This window comes from Lemur catta, chromosome 1, assembly GCF_020740605.2.
Source record: "Lemur catta isolate mLemCat1 chromosome 1, mLemCat1.pri, whole genome shotgun sequence".
Lineage (NCBI taxonomy): Eukaryota > Metazoa > Chordata > Mammalia > Primates > Lemuridae > Lemur > Lemur catta.
Genome location: NC_059128.1, coordinates 89043553 through 89061791, shown reverse-complemented (window position 1 = coordinate 89061791; position 18239 = coordinate 89043553). Strand labels below are relative to the sequence as shown.

Here is an 18239-nt window from a genome sequence, read left to right as displayed (position 1 = left end):
CTCCGTGTTTTGTTCATTTTTTTGTTTTTTGTTTGCAGCTTTGCCCTGAGAGCAGCACAGTCATGGTGGTGGTAGCACAGACAGGGTAAAAAGTCAATAGAAAGACCATTTTCCTGGCAGAAGAAACTAGAAAAAGGAGCCCTGGGTCCCTAAGAGTAAGGGGGAAGACAAGAAAGGAGAATCAGAGTAGGGGGAAACTCCAACTTATGCATATAGATAGAGTCAGCTCAGGCCTCTGGTAGACCCCTGAACCATTCATGTGTGGGGCAAATGAAGAATTTTGCAGCTCATGCTTAAAGAACTGAACTGAGATCTGATACATCACCTATTACAGGTAAGCAGGGTGTAACTGGGTCTAGCCAAATTCATGGCCTTTTAAAATAAACACACTGTACAAAGCAATTTATGTAACCAAAATGTTTGTACCCCTGTAATATTCTGAAATAAAATAAAAACAAATAAAACAAACAGCTCAATACTCTTCAGAACAATGAAACAGCATCCAAAGACTCCACAATTCACAATGTCCAAATTATAATCCAAAATTACATGACATATGAAGAGTCAGGAAATAGGAACCATTCCCAAGGGAAAAGAGAATTGACAGACACCAATCCTGATGTGATCTGGATGTTGGAATTTTCAGACAAGGACTTTAATGCAGGTATCCTAACTATGATCAATGATGCAAAGGAAGACGCTTGTAATTAATGAAGTAGTAAAAAAATCAATAGACAATATAAAAAATAAAATGGAAATTTTGGAAGAAAAACATACAACACCTGAATTTAAAAAAAACAAACATTCACTAGATGGACTTAAGCAAAGACTGGAGATGATAAAAGAAGAAGTCAGTAAACTTGAACATATGTTAATAGAAATCATCCAATCAAAAATAGATAAAGAAAAGAATGAAAACAACAAATGGAGCTTCATGGAATTGTGAAACAATTTTTAATAGCCTAATGTAAGGATATTGGAATCACAGAAAGAAAGGAGAAGGAAACTAAAGTAGAAATAATATTTTAAAAAATAATGGTTGAAAACTTCCCAAATTTGGTGAAAGACATAAATTTACAAATATACAAAACTCAGCAAACCCCAAACAGGATAGATTCAAAGAGAAACACATCATAGTCAAACTTCTAAAAACCACAACTAAGAAAAATCTTGAAAGCAGCCTGTTACATACAGGGACATGATCGTCTGAATTTCCACAGATTTCTTATCAGAAACCATGGAAACCAGAAACAGTGAGCACTGAGGGAAAGAAACTGTCAACCTAGAGCTCTGTATCTTTCAATAATGAAGATGAAATAAAGACCTTACTTTCAGATAAGAAAAACTAAGGGAATTTTTTACCACCTGGCCTGCCCTACACAAAATGCTAAATAGAAGTTCTTCAGGCTGAAGAGAGATGATACCAGAGAGAAATTCAGGCCTTCAGGAATGAATGAAGAGGATGAGAAATAGAATGTATGTGAGTAAATATAAAAGACTTTAGTTTCTCTTCATTTCATTAAAGTACATATGATTGTTAAAGCAAAAATGAAAACCATACATTGTGGGTTTACAATGTATGTAAATACAATATATATGACAATTATAACAGCAGGGGGAGGGATAAATGAACTTATATCATTGCAAGGTTTCTACATTTTACAAGAAATGATACAATATTATCTCCGAGTAGACTATGAACAGGTAATGATGTATATTATAATACCTGGAGTAACCACTAAAATATTAGAGAAAACAAATATAGCAAAATGCCAATGGGTAAATTAAAATGGTATTTTAAAAAATATTGAAATGATCTAAAAGAAGGTAAGAAAAGAGAAACAAAACAAACAAGCAAGCAAAACAAACAAAACAAACCAGAGGGAACAAACAGAAAACAAATAATGAAATGGTAGACCTAAATCCAGTCATATCAATATAATAAAATGTTAATAAACTATATATTCCAATCAAAAGGCAGAGACTATCAGAATGTATAAAAAAGCAAGTCCCAACTATATGTTGTCTATAAGAGATTCACTTCAAATACAGAGATACGGATCAGTTGAAAATAAATGTATAGAACAAGATGTACCAAGTAAATAGTAAACATAAAAGAATAGGAATGGCTATATTAATATCAGATTTTAAAAAAACTTCAAGACAAAGAGTATTAACAAACGTAGTGACAAACATTTCATAAGGAAAAAGTGAATTCACCATAAAGACATAACAATTTAAAATGTGTATATACCTAATAACAGAGCTTCAAAATACATAAAGTAAAAACTGACAATTAAAGAAAGAAATAGCCTAAAATCCTAGTAAGCAATTTTAACACCTCTCTCTAAGCAATTGATAATAGGACAATTATACAAAAAACAAGAAAAACATAAGTTATCTAAACAACAGAATACATACAACAACAGAATATATATTTTTCACAATATTTAATTGAGAGAAACTATATGCTGAGTCACAAAACAAGCCTCAATAAATTTAAAAGAAGATCATACAAAGTGTGTTCTCTGACCATAACAATATTAAATTAGAAATAAAAAGACAGTTACATACCAAGGAAAAGCTCAACCATTTGGAAGTTTAACACACTTCCAAATAATCTATAAATCAAAGAAAAATCTCAAGGTTTGAAATTAGAAAATATCTTGAACTGGGTGATAATGAAAATACAACATATCAAAGCTTGTGGGATGCAGCTGAAGCAGAGCTTAGAAGGACATTTATATCTTTAAAGGCTTATATTAAAAAAGACGACGGGTCTAAAATCAACGACCTAAGACTCTACCTCAAGAAGCTAGAAAAAAATGAGCAATGTAATCCCAAAATAATTAGAAGGAAGAAAATAATGAACGTCAGAGCAAAACTCAATAAAATAGAAAACAGATAATAGAGAAAATTGATAAAGCCAAAAGCTATTTTAATTTTTTATAAAAAATCAACCAAATTGATAATCCCCTAGCTAGACTGTGAAAGGAGAGGGCATGGGCCCCTGTGCGAGCAAGAATGCACACAAATAATCAACGTAAAAAATTAAAGGGACATTAAAAGAAAAGAATTGGGCATCTGTGTAGAAAAAAGAATATCAATACCTTTCCTTCACATAAAACACAAACATTAACTCAAAATGGATCATCTAAATAAAAAAGCAAAGACTGTAAAATTCTTAGAAGGAAACCACAGGAGAAAATCTTTGTGACCTGTTGTAGGCAAAGATTTCTTAGGACACAAAAACCATAAATCACAAAAGAAAAAATTAATTCATTGAACTTTATCAAAAGTGAAACCAAAAATAAAAATCTCTTCAATAGGTATCATTAAGAAAATGAAAAAGCAAGTCACAGAATGGGAGAAAATGTTCACAGTATGTATATCTGACAAAGGACTCAAATCCAAAATATATAAATAATTCTTACAACTCAATAATAAAAAAAACTAAAAACTCAATAAAATAATAGGCAAAAGATTTGAACAGACACTTCAAAAAAGGAGACACATAGCCAATAAGCATATGAAAAGATGCTCAAAAATAAAAAGATGTTCAACATCACTAGTCACCAAAGAAATGCAAATTGAAACTACAATGAGATACCACTATACACCCCTTAGAATGGCTAAATTTAAAAGGCCAGCAATACCAAGTCTAGGTGAGGATGTGGAGATACTGGTATACTCAAACTGCTGGTGGGAATGTAAAATATTACAACCCCTTTGAAAAAGTTGTCTCTTAAAAAGTTAAACCTACACCTACCCCACACCCCAGGCATCCCATTACTAGAAATTTACCCAAGAGGAATTAAAACATATGTCCACACAATGACTTCTACAGTAATGTTGATGGCAGCTTTATTCACAATAGCCTCAAACTGGAAATAACTCCAATGTATTTTGTCAGGTGAATGGCTAAACTGTAGTACATCCATACGATGGAATATTACTCTGCAACAAAAAAGGAATGCAGACAACAGCTTAGATGTGTCTCCAATCATTACATTGAGTGAAAGAAACTACACACAAAAGAGCACAGACTGTATGATTTCATTTATATAAAATGTTATCAAATCTATAGTGATAAAAAGTGACCCCCCCTAAAAAAAGATCAGGAGTTGCCTGGGATAAACAAAAGTTGCCTGGATTACAAAGGGGAACAGAGACTCTTTTGCAGGGGTGGATGGAAATATTCTGAGTCTTGATTGGGGTGGTGACTTCACAGGACTATTATATACACTGTCAAAACTCATTGAATTATACACTTTAAACAGATGCAGTTTGTTTATGTAAATTAATACACAACAAAGCTGATAAGGAAAAAATAAAAGATGATGAGAGCCTGAACATGGGCAGTGGGATGAGAGTTAGAGAGGAAGGGACAGATTTAAGAAATACTCAAAAAATAAGATGAATGGGGCTTGATACAATAAAACAAGGACCGACTGCTTCTCTTCTCAGTCTTGCAGAATGCTACTAAAGTGAACGACAAAGAACAGCCTCGGACTGCCGCCTGGACTGTGCACCATAAAAGATTGCTTCTGGGATTGAGAATCAAATCGCAGGGTTTTCCTGCTTTCAAATACCACCCCCTTGTGTTTACATGTGTAATGAATATCACCCAGCAGCTTGGGAGGCTTGTGTGCCATTCACAAAGAAAGAACCTGGTGTGGCAACTTTGGGCATTTTTTTGGAAATTATATCACAAATGTATAGCAGTCACCTCCTCCCCCAAATTCCTCTAGCCCGGGGGAGTGAGCAGCCAGGAGCTGCAGCACATGCACTAAATAAGAATGTGTGTTCAATAAAATGCGTATGGGGAGCCCTGGTGCCTGGCGCTGCCGCCCCAATATTACACAGGAAAATTAATAATAGTCCCAAGAACGCACTACAGACACGCTGAGAGGTTTATACACCACACAGCACACATTAAATGCAGGATGGACAAAACCAAGACATTTGACTCCTTTCCTCTGACTTTTGAATTTAGTTGTAAGTTTAGGATTTTCAGCAGAGAAAAATGTAATGGAATCTGTTTAAAGTCTCAGAAACCTTATTGACCCTATGAAGATAAATGCTTACAATTTTATTTTAAGAACATTTTCTATATTGGAAATAGGGCATGAGATATTTCTTCTCCAGAAGGTGAAGAAATAAAAAATTGTTTGAAAAAAAAAAAGAATGTGCATATTTTTGTTAGCAGGAAGACTGTAAACTGGTTGATGAAAATGTCATCTGACACAGCCAGGCTAGAGCGAGCTTTTAGGAATCTGATGTGTGTTTGGGGGAAGAGAGGCAGTTCCAAATCTAATGAGTTTAAATATAGGCAAGTATAAATGAGGAATCCAAGGACCAAAGTAATCCATGTGACTTTGAGATTGTCAGCCATTACCTAGGCGAGGGCCTGGCCTGGCCTTTTCCCTTTACTGTTTGCCCTTGTCCTGATACGATTTGGAAAAAAAACAACAACAGAGTTTCCAGACATTAAAAATAAAAGTAATCTCACAGGTGGTTTAAGCCTTCTGTTATTGCCCCTCCCCTTTTTTCAAAGATCACATAACTGAGCCCAGGTTGTTGGTGGCATGATTTGCCCAAGGTCATGCATAGATAATAGAATGTGAATAAGAATCTAAGTTTCCAAGATGCTGAGTAATCAAAAAAGAATTGACATTCAATCTTTTACATTATGCCAAGCACAATTCTAAGTGTTTTGTATACACTATTTTATTTACTCATAAAAAAAATCATCTCAAGTGGGTGTGATTACCCCCACTTTACAAATGCTGAAGCTGAGGCTCAGAGGGGTAAAGGTCACTTGACCTGAGTAGCTCCAGCTTGTGAGTAGAGGTATCAGGATCGAAACCCACAACCCTCAGAAAAAAACTACAGAGTTATATTAGTAGTGTGCTAGTAAATTTTTAACAACAGGATCTCTACAGAAAAATGCCCTGATTTGTGGTATATGCCCATTTCTGTGGTATAAAGACTCCTTCCTCCCATGGCTAATTTCAAGCAACCAACATGACACCACTGAACACAGAACTGAGAAGTGATGTGCACATTCAGCTTTCCTGAGCCAGTATGAAGCAGCTCCAGCACACCACTGGATACGCCCTGCAGTCCTAAAGTCCATGGCTCAAAGAGAAGAGCTAAGATGTTCCTGGGGAATAGGTAAGATTGGACTAAATGAGGACATGTGTAAGAACCAAGGCTCTTCAGTCTGAAACTAAGATAAGTAACTGCTGCTTCTTTAAAACCATCAGCACTGTGGCTAAGAGGAACACAGATGTGATCAATAAATCCCCAAATACCACTTGGGCGTGGAGCCAGAGCAATTAATAGGAGACATGACATCATATAAGATAATCAGCTTATGACATTCAAACTCCAAGACTTCATATGGATCCCAAACATCTATGCATTCTACAAATATTGGGGCTAACTGCTAAAAGAAGATGGAATGTTGCCAGCCTATAAGATGCACATTCAGCCTCGCCCTCCCAAGACGAACTCTTGGCTGTAGGCAAAGGACTTCTGGGCCCTATGGCCTTCGAGTAGCACCTGGCCTGCCCAAGCCCTGCTCTGGTTCACCAACGTGTAAAATTCTGTTTATTAAATTCTCACACAACGAGTTTTGATTATGGTCTCCAACCCTGGGGATGAGCAAACATGAAAGAATCATTATGGGACATATCTGTAAATCTGAAACATACGAGGGCTGTCCGGAAAGTATCCAGCCATTGTTAATATAACGAGAACAGTTACGTGGCTGGATACTTTCCAGACAGCCCTTGTATATCAATGACCATGAGAGGAATCCCTGGGACCCAGGTAATTAAAGAAACAGTCATCACATATGGCATTTACTATGAGCTGGGTACTTTTCTAATCACTTAAGTATTAACTAATGTAACCCTCATAACAACTCCATGAAGAGGATGCCATTTGACAGAGAGGCTTCCTATTCACATATGAGCAAACTAAGGCACAGGACGGGTGGGTAACTTGCTCAAGATCACATAACTGTTAAGTGGCAGAGCTGAGATTTGAGCTCAGGCAGTCTGGCTCCAGAGTTTGCAATCAGGTCCTTAACCAACAGTAGCTCCTTACTAATAAGATGGGAAGCTACCAGATTTATCCATCAAAAATTTGCCTAAAACACCATCATTGGCATCATTGTGGTTTAAGGTAGAGAAGGGGATGTCATGGTATAAAAATGACTGGTGTTAGAAGTGGTCAACATAATAGAAATTCTCAGTGGCCAACAGAACCCTGTCTTATAAAGCAAAATAATTAGATAAATTTGGAAAACATTAGTGTGACCTCACAATCTTAAAATGACACATATTGTCCCCCAATTCTGTCACCATTATAATTGGCCTGATACATTAAATAGCTTGAATTAGCCATTCCACAATGTATACGTATATCAAAACATCATGTTGTACAACATAAATATATATAATTTTTACTTGTCAATTAAAAAGAAAAAGTTGACCTAACAGTAGGCGTAGTACTTTTGTCTGCTACCAACTCTCATGCTCAGATAGGGTCTTCAGTATAGTTCTCCACTAAAATGAACATGGATGGGCTCCTTGGAGACAAGCCAATTCCATATCTTGGAACAGGACAAAGACCAAGATAGGTCTAAAACACCTTGTTATTGCCAAATAGCAAGGTGACTTCAAGAGCATCAGAAGTCCTGTTACATGGCAAAGAAGTTCACGTGTGCCAACTTTCCCTGGCTAAGTTGTGACAATTTGAGCATCAAAAAAAAAAAAAAAAAAAAACAAGAAGAGGTAGAGAAGGAAATAATTATTATGATTATGGAAACAAGTTGAGTCTGAGAAATGCCTTGTGTTCATAATGTCACTCCAAGGGAAAATTAATATGAAGTGTACAAAAAGATAGTTTTAATAGAAAAGAAAGGTGATTATAAGATATGTTAAATTTTTATTGATTTCTTTAAGAAGTATTAATATATAAGGGTATGTAGTTTTTTTATAGAGTATTAATTATATGTCTGTTTATAAAATTTCCGTGTTAAGTTGGAAAGAATAACCAAAGGAAATATAAGTCACTGCAGGATTTCAGGGCCCAGAGAAGGACCGCTTGGCATCGGGAGTCATAAAACCACCAGGCGGAAAAAGGGCAGCAATTCATCAGCGCTACTTGCTCATAGCAATTAGCAAGGAACGGCAGTCAGCAGAGCGTGTGAGATGACGAACTACTCACACAGCCAAAGAGGAAAACCAAGTATTCAAACTTAACCTCTCATCTCCTAGGAGATAAAATCTCTACATGGCCCAACTAAGTATGGTAAGATATTAATAAAGAATGTGTAAGTTTTTAATAGTGCCAAAGACCAGGTCAGTATATCACAACTCTGGGGCCAGTTCCACAGCATCCCCCAGAGGTCCCCAGTGCCAGTGAGCCTCAGCTGCCCACAGCAGTTACTTCCCCGATAAGGCACCACTTTCGTCTTTCTTCCCTTCCCTGCCAAATTTCCCCACTCCCCTACTGGGTCTTCCTGTGATCAGCTCCTATCTGGACTCATGCCCACATCTCAGGGTCTAAGATAAGAGATGGGCTTGATAAGTCAAGCATTAAACAAAGCACAAACACTTATAAGGCTTCTCTCCACACACAGGATTCCCTTGGACATTTAATCATCCCAGCAGGAGAGCTTGCTTGAGCAGCATGGAGCAGCGGGGGTGAAGGGCACTGTCTTGGGGACCTTCTGCCTCTCCTGTCGCCATCTCTTTCCTCTCTCCTGGAACTACCCTCTCTCTGGACACAAGGACTTCCACCAGGACACTCATTTTCTGACTCTCCCTGGGAAAGGTATGATTCCTCCCACGGGGAGCTGCAATTTCAGATGGCAGTCTTAGCAATAGAAACATTCATTCATAAGGCTGGCGCTGGGCACAGTGGCCATGGAGGAGATGACAGGAGTGGGAATGGGGAAAACACCCATATATTCAGCTTCAAAAGACTGAGACTCTTGAGCCTTGAATGTGGTATCAGGCTCCTATGGGCCACGAGGAACTTCCAGTTGTGATATTGTACACAGCCCCAAAAACAGGATACATGGAGATCCAGCTTGCCACCCCTACAAACATGGTGGCGAAGAGCTCAGGCTCTGGATTCAGGCTTCATCCCTACTCTAACCTTGGGCAGGTTCCCTAACATCCCTGAAGGTCAGTTCCCCAGGTATAAAATGGGGGAAATAGAATCGAACCCAGGAGGCTTTCCTTTTAACAAAGAGGGAACAAGAAGTTAAAAATTATCGCATGCGTGGGACATGCCAGGCACCCTCTACACATTCTCATTTCATTGTCACACACATAGGTGCAGTTAGGATCCCCATTTTATAACTATAAGAAACTTCCCCTGCGTCACCCAACTAATAAGAAGCAGATGCAGGTTTAAACTTGGGTAAGTCTGATTCCGTGCTTAACTGCCATGTTATACAGAGCATACAGACAGTAACTAGCAGGGCCCAACACACACTGGGTGCTCGATAAAGTCATTTCTTCCCTTCCTCCTTACTTCATCATTGTCTCCTGGGCTGTCTCACCGGGGAAGGACTGTACTGAGGAAGACAGACAAGGACAGGTGCTTGGCAAACCAGCTTTTCGTGGAGTCTCAAAAGGAAAAGGCTCACTGCCAAGTTCTTAATAAGGAGATTTTAGAGCAGATAGATTTTGGCTTCTGCTTCTATTAATACCTAACCTCTTAGAGCTCTTCCAACCCCATAATTTCCTTCTCTGGAACCTACACAAAATCTCCAAATGACTTTCAAAAAGCTAGAAAGTCAAGAATACTTAGCATCATAAAATTTCAGGTAAAATTAAGTCCCCTCTAAAACATGTCCACCCAATAGAAGAGCACTGCATTAGGAGTCTCTGTGTTCCAGCCTGGCTCTGGCGTGGACTAAGCTTGGGAGGACTTTGAGCAAAACCACCTGTCTTCTTTGTGCCTCTGTTTTTTCACTTGTTAATGCAGAGATGACTATTTATTAATACAGAGACGACAATCCTTGTCTTGCCTGTTTCCAAGTTGCCGAGAGAATCATGTGAGGAACGTATGTGAGAAATATTTCACAAATGATAAAGCACTACACAAATGTGGGAAATTATCAGTATTAATCAACAGCTTATCAGACTTGCTTGAACAAGAAAAACTAGAGCCAAAACGTGGAGGTGAGCAGCAAGCTGGAATGAGGAGAGTCCGGTGCTGAGGTTCACCAGCCGTCAGAACCTCATTTGCAGGGCTGGCAGTTAACCTTTGATCAATTTTATAAGGCCAGGAAATGGCCATATTTTTAATTAAGTGCCAGTGCTAGGCTTAGCAACATAAAATTGAATGGTAGAGAAGACACCAACTTAAAGAAACCCAGTTTCTTACCTCTCCTTCTAAGAAAGATATCTTTTCTAGAAGCTGCAATATTAAGAGCTGTTTCTGTTGCACCTTTTTCTTTAATGATTCAATCTAGAAAAAAAAAACAGATCGAAAATTGTTAATCAAAAATATAGAACTGTATAAGTACACATTCCTCAACTGGAAGGGATGCTTTTGGTTTTCATTTAAACAGAACCTGTTAATACTGTTATTTCCCCTAACAGTATTAACATGAGATGCTCCGTGAAAGGGAGATTATGCGAGCAGGTAAGATGCCAGACATGATTTTGGAGTCATGGCTCATTAGGTTTCATTAACCCAACATTTTCACGCTGATTTTGCTGTGGAGCCCTTAAAAACATCCCACAGATCCTCCAGAGAATACCCTTTGGAACATGCAGATTCAACTCTACAAAAAAATAATCCTTCAGCTTGAATTTACGAGGCAGCCTGAATTTCAAACATTCAGCTCTGTCATTCCTGTTAAAACATTCATATTTATTCAACCAAGTGTTAAAAATTTTGGTTTGGGAAAAGGATCACTAAAAGTGCCATTAAAAGTGTTAATGAAATTTGGAGGATTAAGGACTTGTGTGGCCTGGAGTAAGCAGGAAAGCCTTCCTAAACAGGCTTGAGCTGGGCTTTTATCTTTGTTCTTATAATATATTCTATCTTGGACTACTCTGTTTTTTATTCATATATCATGTCTCCCTAGACAAACCATAAGTTCCCTAAAAACAGGAACCAGCGTACTCTGTATCAGGCCGTGTCTTGGATGATACGGGGGAAACAGTACATAGGTTCAATAAATAACACACTCACTTTCCAACAATCTCGCATACTGAATTGGAGCACGTACAAAATGATTTTTAAAAATCCCTAGCAAGATGTAGGAAATCCCTAGCAACATCTAGAAAAGTACATACTCATTTACCCTTTGATTCAGCAATCCCATTTCCAGGAGTAGATCCCAAAGACACACTGGTCAAAACAGGAAACGACTTGCACACAAGATTTTTGGTTTTTTAGAAAACACAAAACAAAATAGAACTCCATCAGTAACTGACTGGTTAAATAAGCCATGGTACATCCTAACAAGGGAGGTTGATGTAACCTTCAAAAAAAAATGCAGAAGGTCTCTAAAACACTGACAGTGTATTATAAGTTATATATGGCATGCTAGCTTTGGTGTAAGAGAGGGGGTGACATATGAATGCATCTATATTTGCAAGAAGAAACACTACAAAGATAAACGCACATTATTAAGAAATAGTTACCAATAGGGAGAGGGAGGAACTTAGGTGGGGGAGACAGATGGAAGAAAGGCTTCTGATGATAACTTGCTGTGTGGATTTAACTTTGAAAGCACATTTTATACATTCAAAAAAATAATATTAAACCCAAAAGAAAAAAAGTGAACCCTAAAATTTGAAAACAAACTGAAATGAAGGAACTTAACCATATCAAATTGGTGGAAAGTACAATTCAAGTGTTGTTAGAACAGGTATTTTGACTATATGTTTTTAATGAAATATATTCTAAGGATAAAAACAGCTGCAAACAAATACTAGGAAAACTGACAGTAGTAATATTGCTATTGTTATTTTAAAACTATTTGGTCTATATTGTAGTATAATCATGTTTGGAACCAAGGTTTTTATTGTAAGAGAAAGAAACACAAATCAAAAGAAGTAAAAAGAGTTTTGTTAAATTTGAAATGACAGTATCAGAATGAACTCTTTTCTTTTGCAAAATATGCATTCCTACTCTATCTGCAGAGAAAACTTAGAAACAATAAGAACATAATATATCCAGATTGTGTGGTCCCTAAATACCATTCCTCACTAAAAAAACACAGGACATCTTGAAGGAATGGCCCGTTTTGGAAGGCAAAAAATAAACTAGAGGAACCTGAGATACCTTGTCATGCCTGAAAACAAGCATGTGAAGGGTTTCCCTTTGGGCCAAGGATGGACAATTTGAACATCAGGAAGAATAAAGGATGTAATTGAGTAAAGCACATGGAATATATAAATAAATATTAAAGAACATGAGTATTTTATAATTCCACTGAATGCCATTAGAAGTGACAAAGGGCTGGGCGTGGTGGCTCACGCCTGTAATCCTAGCACTCTGGGAAGCTGAGGCAGGAGGATTGCTTGAGATCAGGAGTTCGAGACCAGCCTGACCAAGAGCAAGACCCCATCTCTACAAAAAATAGAAAAATCAGCCAGGCATGGGGGCACACGCCTGTAGTGCAAGCTACTCAGGAGGCTGAGGTAGGAGGATCGCTCGAGCCCAGGAGTCTGAGGTTGCAGTGAGCTGTAATGCAGCCCAGCCCAGGCAACAGAATAAGACCCTGTCTCAAAAAAAAAAAAGCAACAACAACCAACTCCTTACTTGGAAACTTAGCAATTTATAGGAAAAAACGAAGCATTTATTTTGCCTTACTTGTTCAAACTGCATTTTGAGATTCTAAAAGCCTTAGTTTAGGAGGAAAAGTTTTATTTTACAGAAAAATTCCAGTTAATCAATGAGGAAGGGATGATAAAATCAGAAAATAACAATTTTGCAATCTCTCTGAAATAACTGCTTCAAGCAGCCATCATCAGTAGATTTAACAGTGATGGTAAAAGCTGATGACAATCGTGTTTGGGGTTGTCACCACCTGAATCCATTATCCGCCTTGGCATCACCCAAAGTGGAACAACCAGACATTATATGCTCCAGAAGTGATACAAAAATAAAGCACACAGCATCATCCGTGAAATAATCCTGCCCCCACCCAAAAGTTGAAACTCAACCTAATCAAGCTTCTAGAGCTAATATCAATAAGAGCGAAGAACATCAAATCCAGAATGTAGGAATTTTTATAGGACAACTGACTCAGCTCCTACAATAAGTCACTAGGTAGGGGTAAAAGTGGGGGCTGGGGGGAAGGAATGGTCAGCATGCTCTAGATTAAGAGACTTTTGGGAACATAACTAAATGTATGCTGATTGGAACAAAGCATCAGGAAAAAGGCACTTTGAAAAATTTTATTGCAGACTGGTATTAAGTGATTCCAAGGAATTATCATTAATTTTGTTAGAAAAAGTCCATATGTTTACAGAGATGCATAGTGAAGTATATAGGAAATACATGCAGAATTTCTGGGATTTGCTTTAAAATACTGCACTAAGAGGGGAAAAAAAGAGGAAAGGAAGCAGTAGATAAAGCAAATGTGGCCAAAACTTGCTATTTGTTGAACCTGGGTAATGTAGGGGGCTCCATCAATTATTCTCTCTGTTCTGCATGCATATGGTATTTTCAGTGTAAAATACTTTAAATTCCATGTGGTATCAAAAAATATAATCTTCTGGCATGAAAAGCAGACCATACAACATAGAATAGAAATGCACTTAAGAAAAAATGTCTAGTGTTGATAAAAATTAAAGAAATGACCAATTAAAAGCAGTAATGAGTTACCCTTGAATACCTATTGAATTTGCCTAAAACTATTGACTGAAGAAACGGGCGTTGGCAGGGCTGAGGCGGCAGCTACTCTCCTGTGTTGCAGGTGGCATTGTAAATTAGAATGACCCTGCAGGCAATTTGGCAATAAATATTAAGAGCCATAAAGCTGTTCATACCCTTTGACCCACTAATCCCACTCCTGGGAATTTATCCTAAGGATATAATTCAAACATAGGAAAAAAGCTATATATATATATAAAGATAGTCTTGCTCCCATTATTTATAATAAGAGAGAAAAATGGAAATAACCTTAATGTCTAGCACTAAAGGAATGGGTAATAAATTATGAAATATCAATTTGATGGAGTATATTACACAAACACTAAAAACAAATACATTGCAAAATGGAAAAGTGTTTACAAAAAGCCTCGAGGGACAGAAAAACAAAAGTTTATAACAATGAAAGTAAAAGCTGGAAGAGAAATTAGATAAATGAAATACTTCTGGGGTTGCAGTAGGGACAAGCGCAAAAAAAAAGTGTGTTTTGTGTAAATTTCCTTCAATTGCTGTAGGAATAATTTTCAAAAATCATCCTCATAGTATTCCTTTTTCATTCCTTTCTATAGGATAAAGATTTTTTAAATCTGACTTTTAAAATATTTAAATGATAGACACAATGGGTACTGAAATTAACTAAAAGGTTCCAAGAAGCTCAGGGGTAATATTTAATCAAATAACAAAAAGCCATTTCAATACACTAGTTTCACCATCTCTGAAGAAATCAGCGTGGTTTGTAAGTCAAGGAGAGCAAGAGATGTGGTTTAAGAATAATACCCTAATGAACAGCTCTAGGGAGACAGCAAGACTCTTCTGCTGATCATCGCCCCCTAGATTTTAGTTTAAGAGGCAAAGACATCATCTAGAGAAAGCCCTGTAGGGAGGAGACCCCTGGAAGTTCCTGGCAGAGAGAAGAGGGCTGATGTTACGCTGAAGAGGCACCCGGGTCTGGGGCGCAGGAGCTGGCCGGGAGAAGGGTTTGGAGATGCTGACACTTCCAACAAGGCGTGTGATTTTCAGCAAATGATGCTTCAAGAAGCGACTGTGCTACTGTGCTGAATACTGTTCATGCACGTTTGCTTTCATCCTTGAGCATTCCTCACAGAAGCATCCTGTCCAGTATATCCTGTGCCCAGGGTTGACTTGTTCAGATTAGAGAAAAATGGATGCTGAGGCTGGCTGGCCCTGCATGCCCTCCGAGGGTGCCAACCTCGCATCACAACTTAGTCTCCCCTGGGGTCTGCCCTGGAGCACATCGAATGCCTTCCCCCAAGGGAGGCATCCTTCTAAAATAAGCAGACTCACTTGCTTCTGGGTTTGATAGCCTTCTAGTAATATCTGACTCCAAGTCCTTGGTTCTTTTTTCACAATCTTTAAATCACATACCAACATAGAAAATGGTATGATTTCTGACTACCAACTTCAAAGAGCCTTGAAATATTGTCTCTTGTAGCACCTAGCACACGATAGCACTTAAAAGTTAGCTACTGTTATGTGATGACTGGTATTTCTCCCTCCCTAGACAAAGAGTAAAGACCTTGGCCATCTTTATATTCTTAGACAATGAATGAATGAATCAACAAATCCATATGTCCATCTCTTAGACTTCAAGGGGAAAATTGTGTGGACCAGACTCTTGGAGGCAAGGATGGCCCTGCTAACCATGTGTCCCCAAACCACCCCCCAAATTGGGGGCCACTCCAAAATTCGGGGTATGCTGCAGCTGGTGTGCAAGTAAAATCTACTAAGCACCTTTACTCTTACTTCCTGATGCATTTAAGTGTATAAATTTAACCTTCACAAGGTTTATTTACCCTTCACAAAGCTGCATTTAGGGCTAGCTGTCACCAGGTGGTGGTAAATGGCCCAAGTTACAGGGCTCAAATCAGGGGCAATAAGAACTGAGAAATTAGAAGCACTCATTTTCCACACCTCACCCCACCTGTATGATTTATACAAGAACATAATCTTCTTGCAGCAGCTAAGCTTAAATACCAAATAGTAGACCCCCTTAGAGAACAAGGGGAAAAGGCACATCTTGGTAAAGTCTGGAACCTTTTAATTGATATTAATTTTTTCTAAAGTTTGTCTTGATTAGCATGTTTCTTTGTGACTCGAACTGAATATGTACCTTGCAGCCTGATCAATCATGCAGAATGTTAATCTCTAAGACTACGGGCCGGTTTGATATTTAAGGATGGGGGCGGAATAAAGGTTCTAGCTTCTTAAAACTGATAATGGCTTGTTTTCCATATTAGCCACAGTAGAGGTCCCTGCATATTTGAGTTAAGCAATCGTCCTTAACCATAGCCATACACTGGAATCATTTGGAGGGAACTTTTACAAAATACAAAAATCTAGGTCCAGGCTCCAGAAATGCTGAGTGTCTCACTCTCCTACTTAAAAACTCTTCCAAACTTCTAAGGTTCAAACTCCCTAGAGTGGCCCAGGAGGTCCTTCCACTGTTGTGTCTCCCTCCTCTGCGATACCTCTGCCTTTTGAACACACCCCTGGTAGGAAACATCACTGTTATTTCACCCTTTGTTTATGTCCTTCCCTTGCACTAGACCCCAGACTCACAGGGAACAAATGTTCAGTGTGTCAATGATCCTATATAAAAGATCACTTGTCTTAAGAGGTCAAATCACCTTCATCAATCCACATTTTATGACCCGCTTTGGAAACAGACTGCATTGGTAAAAAGGATGCCTTCCAATTTGTTCCAAAAAGACGTGGTATGTCCACCAGACCAAAATGAAACTGTACAAAAACTTAGTAAGGTCCCGGTATGGACTCAGTGCCACCCTGGAAGTTGTGAGTTTTCTCAGCTCGCACAAAAAGGGAATTTTTTTCCATTAGTAACATATAGAACACAGGCCATTTCATGTCAGATGTCAGAAAATGACACAGCTCTACAGTTGGAATTACGTGAAGAGCACCCAGTCGTGCAAGACTCATGAACTATAACTCAATCTTGAACTCAGGGACTGTGAAGAGAAATTAATGAAGAAATACAGCAGGAACTAAGTTTTAAATACTAGACAGCGCTGGCCATGGGTTGTTAAAAAATTGTGCTTTGGGTGTTTTCTTTCACTAGTCGGCAAATGGTAATATACATGGAAAATGCCTCACACACCAAAAGATGGGAACACAGCAGAACAGAGCAAGTGAAAGGTGCAAATCAGCTTTGTCATACACTGGGAGTGCCACACGACAACCGGAGCCACTTGAAGATCCTTATTCTTGTTTTCAAAACCCCTAGAAATCCAGCGAATTGGCGCAAAGACCGGGGCAGGGATGGAACAGGACCGCCAGGAACCTTCTCCAGCTCACGCAGGCTTCAGCCGCCCTCTCCCTTTGCTTCAACCCCCTGTGATCCGGCCAACTGCAGTTCCCATTTCCCTCAGCAAGAGAGGAATTATGTTTGATCCTCCCATATATCCACTGTGAAAAATGAGAATAATTGATATTTTATACTCTTCCTCTGAAAAGGTTTTTTTTTTTTTTATTTTTGCTACAGCTTCCCTTAATTCTATTTTGGATGTCTTGTAACACTGTAATTTCATAGTTATTATATTTTTAAAGTGCATTCTCCTTGATAAAAGCCACCACCAAATGCAAGAATAAAAAGAATAAAGCTTAGCCTCTTTTTAACAAAAAATAATAATGCCTGGAGAAATATGACAAGATCAGAATCTGCCGTGCGCTAATGCAGCACGAGAGGACAGTTTAATAAGCGGGAGGAAAATGGAACATTATCTCATTTGGGGGGAAGTGAAGGGAATGAACTAAGGCCGCAACAAAACGAAACTGAAAAATTGCTAAATGAAGCTCGGAGTGGGGAAAATGAAAAATCAATGAGGGAATGGAGGGGAAAAAGCTACATTTTTCATCTTCATGATGCTTGATTGGGTTTGTGGAAATTCATTTTCAATTAATGTGTCTTGTGGCATTCAGCCAAGCTAGATAGGAACATGGCACATATTTTAATCAATTTTTTCTATTAAGTTTGAAGTAATATGTAATATAGAATAATAGAACTACACCATTCAAAAAGATCAGTTGAAACTGGCTTCTGAGGTAAAATAATCTAATTTGGTTGGATTTCTATCTTATATTAGAGATGACCCAACTTCTCTTTAAGGAGGGAAACAGCACTCTGATTCTCTTGGGTAGCCCCAAATGGCTTGGCTATATAAATGTCAGGGAGGATGGTTAAATTGGCTTCCCAGCCTGAGTGCATTCACTGAGAAGGAAGAAGGGGGTGTAGAGGGTACCAGGAACTTTGCGGGGTTAGCCCATGATGCCCTAAGTGG

At 38.3% G+C, this 18239-nt stretch overlaps 1 protein-coding gene across 2 annotated transcripts in view; it reads right to left on the bottom strand.

Annotated features, from left to right (window-relative positions):
• The window catches only part of LOC123623205 (myocardial zonula adherens protein), an 86094-nt gene that overhangs the window by 10398 nt on the left and 57457 nt on the right, over positions 1–18239 (bottom strand). For both annotated transcript variants that reach the window (XM_045530077.1, XM_045530086.1), the window contains exon 11: positions 10417–10500. In XM_045530077.1, the coding sequence (XP_045386033.1) occupies positions 10417–10500 (84 nt within the window). The remainder of the gene's footprint in view (positions 1–10416; positions 10501–18239) is intronic.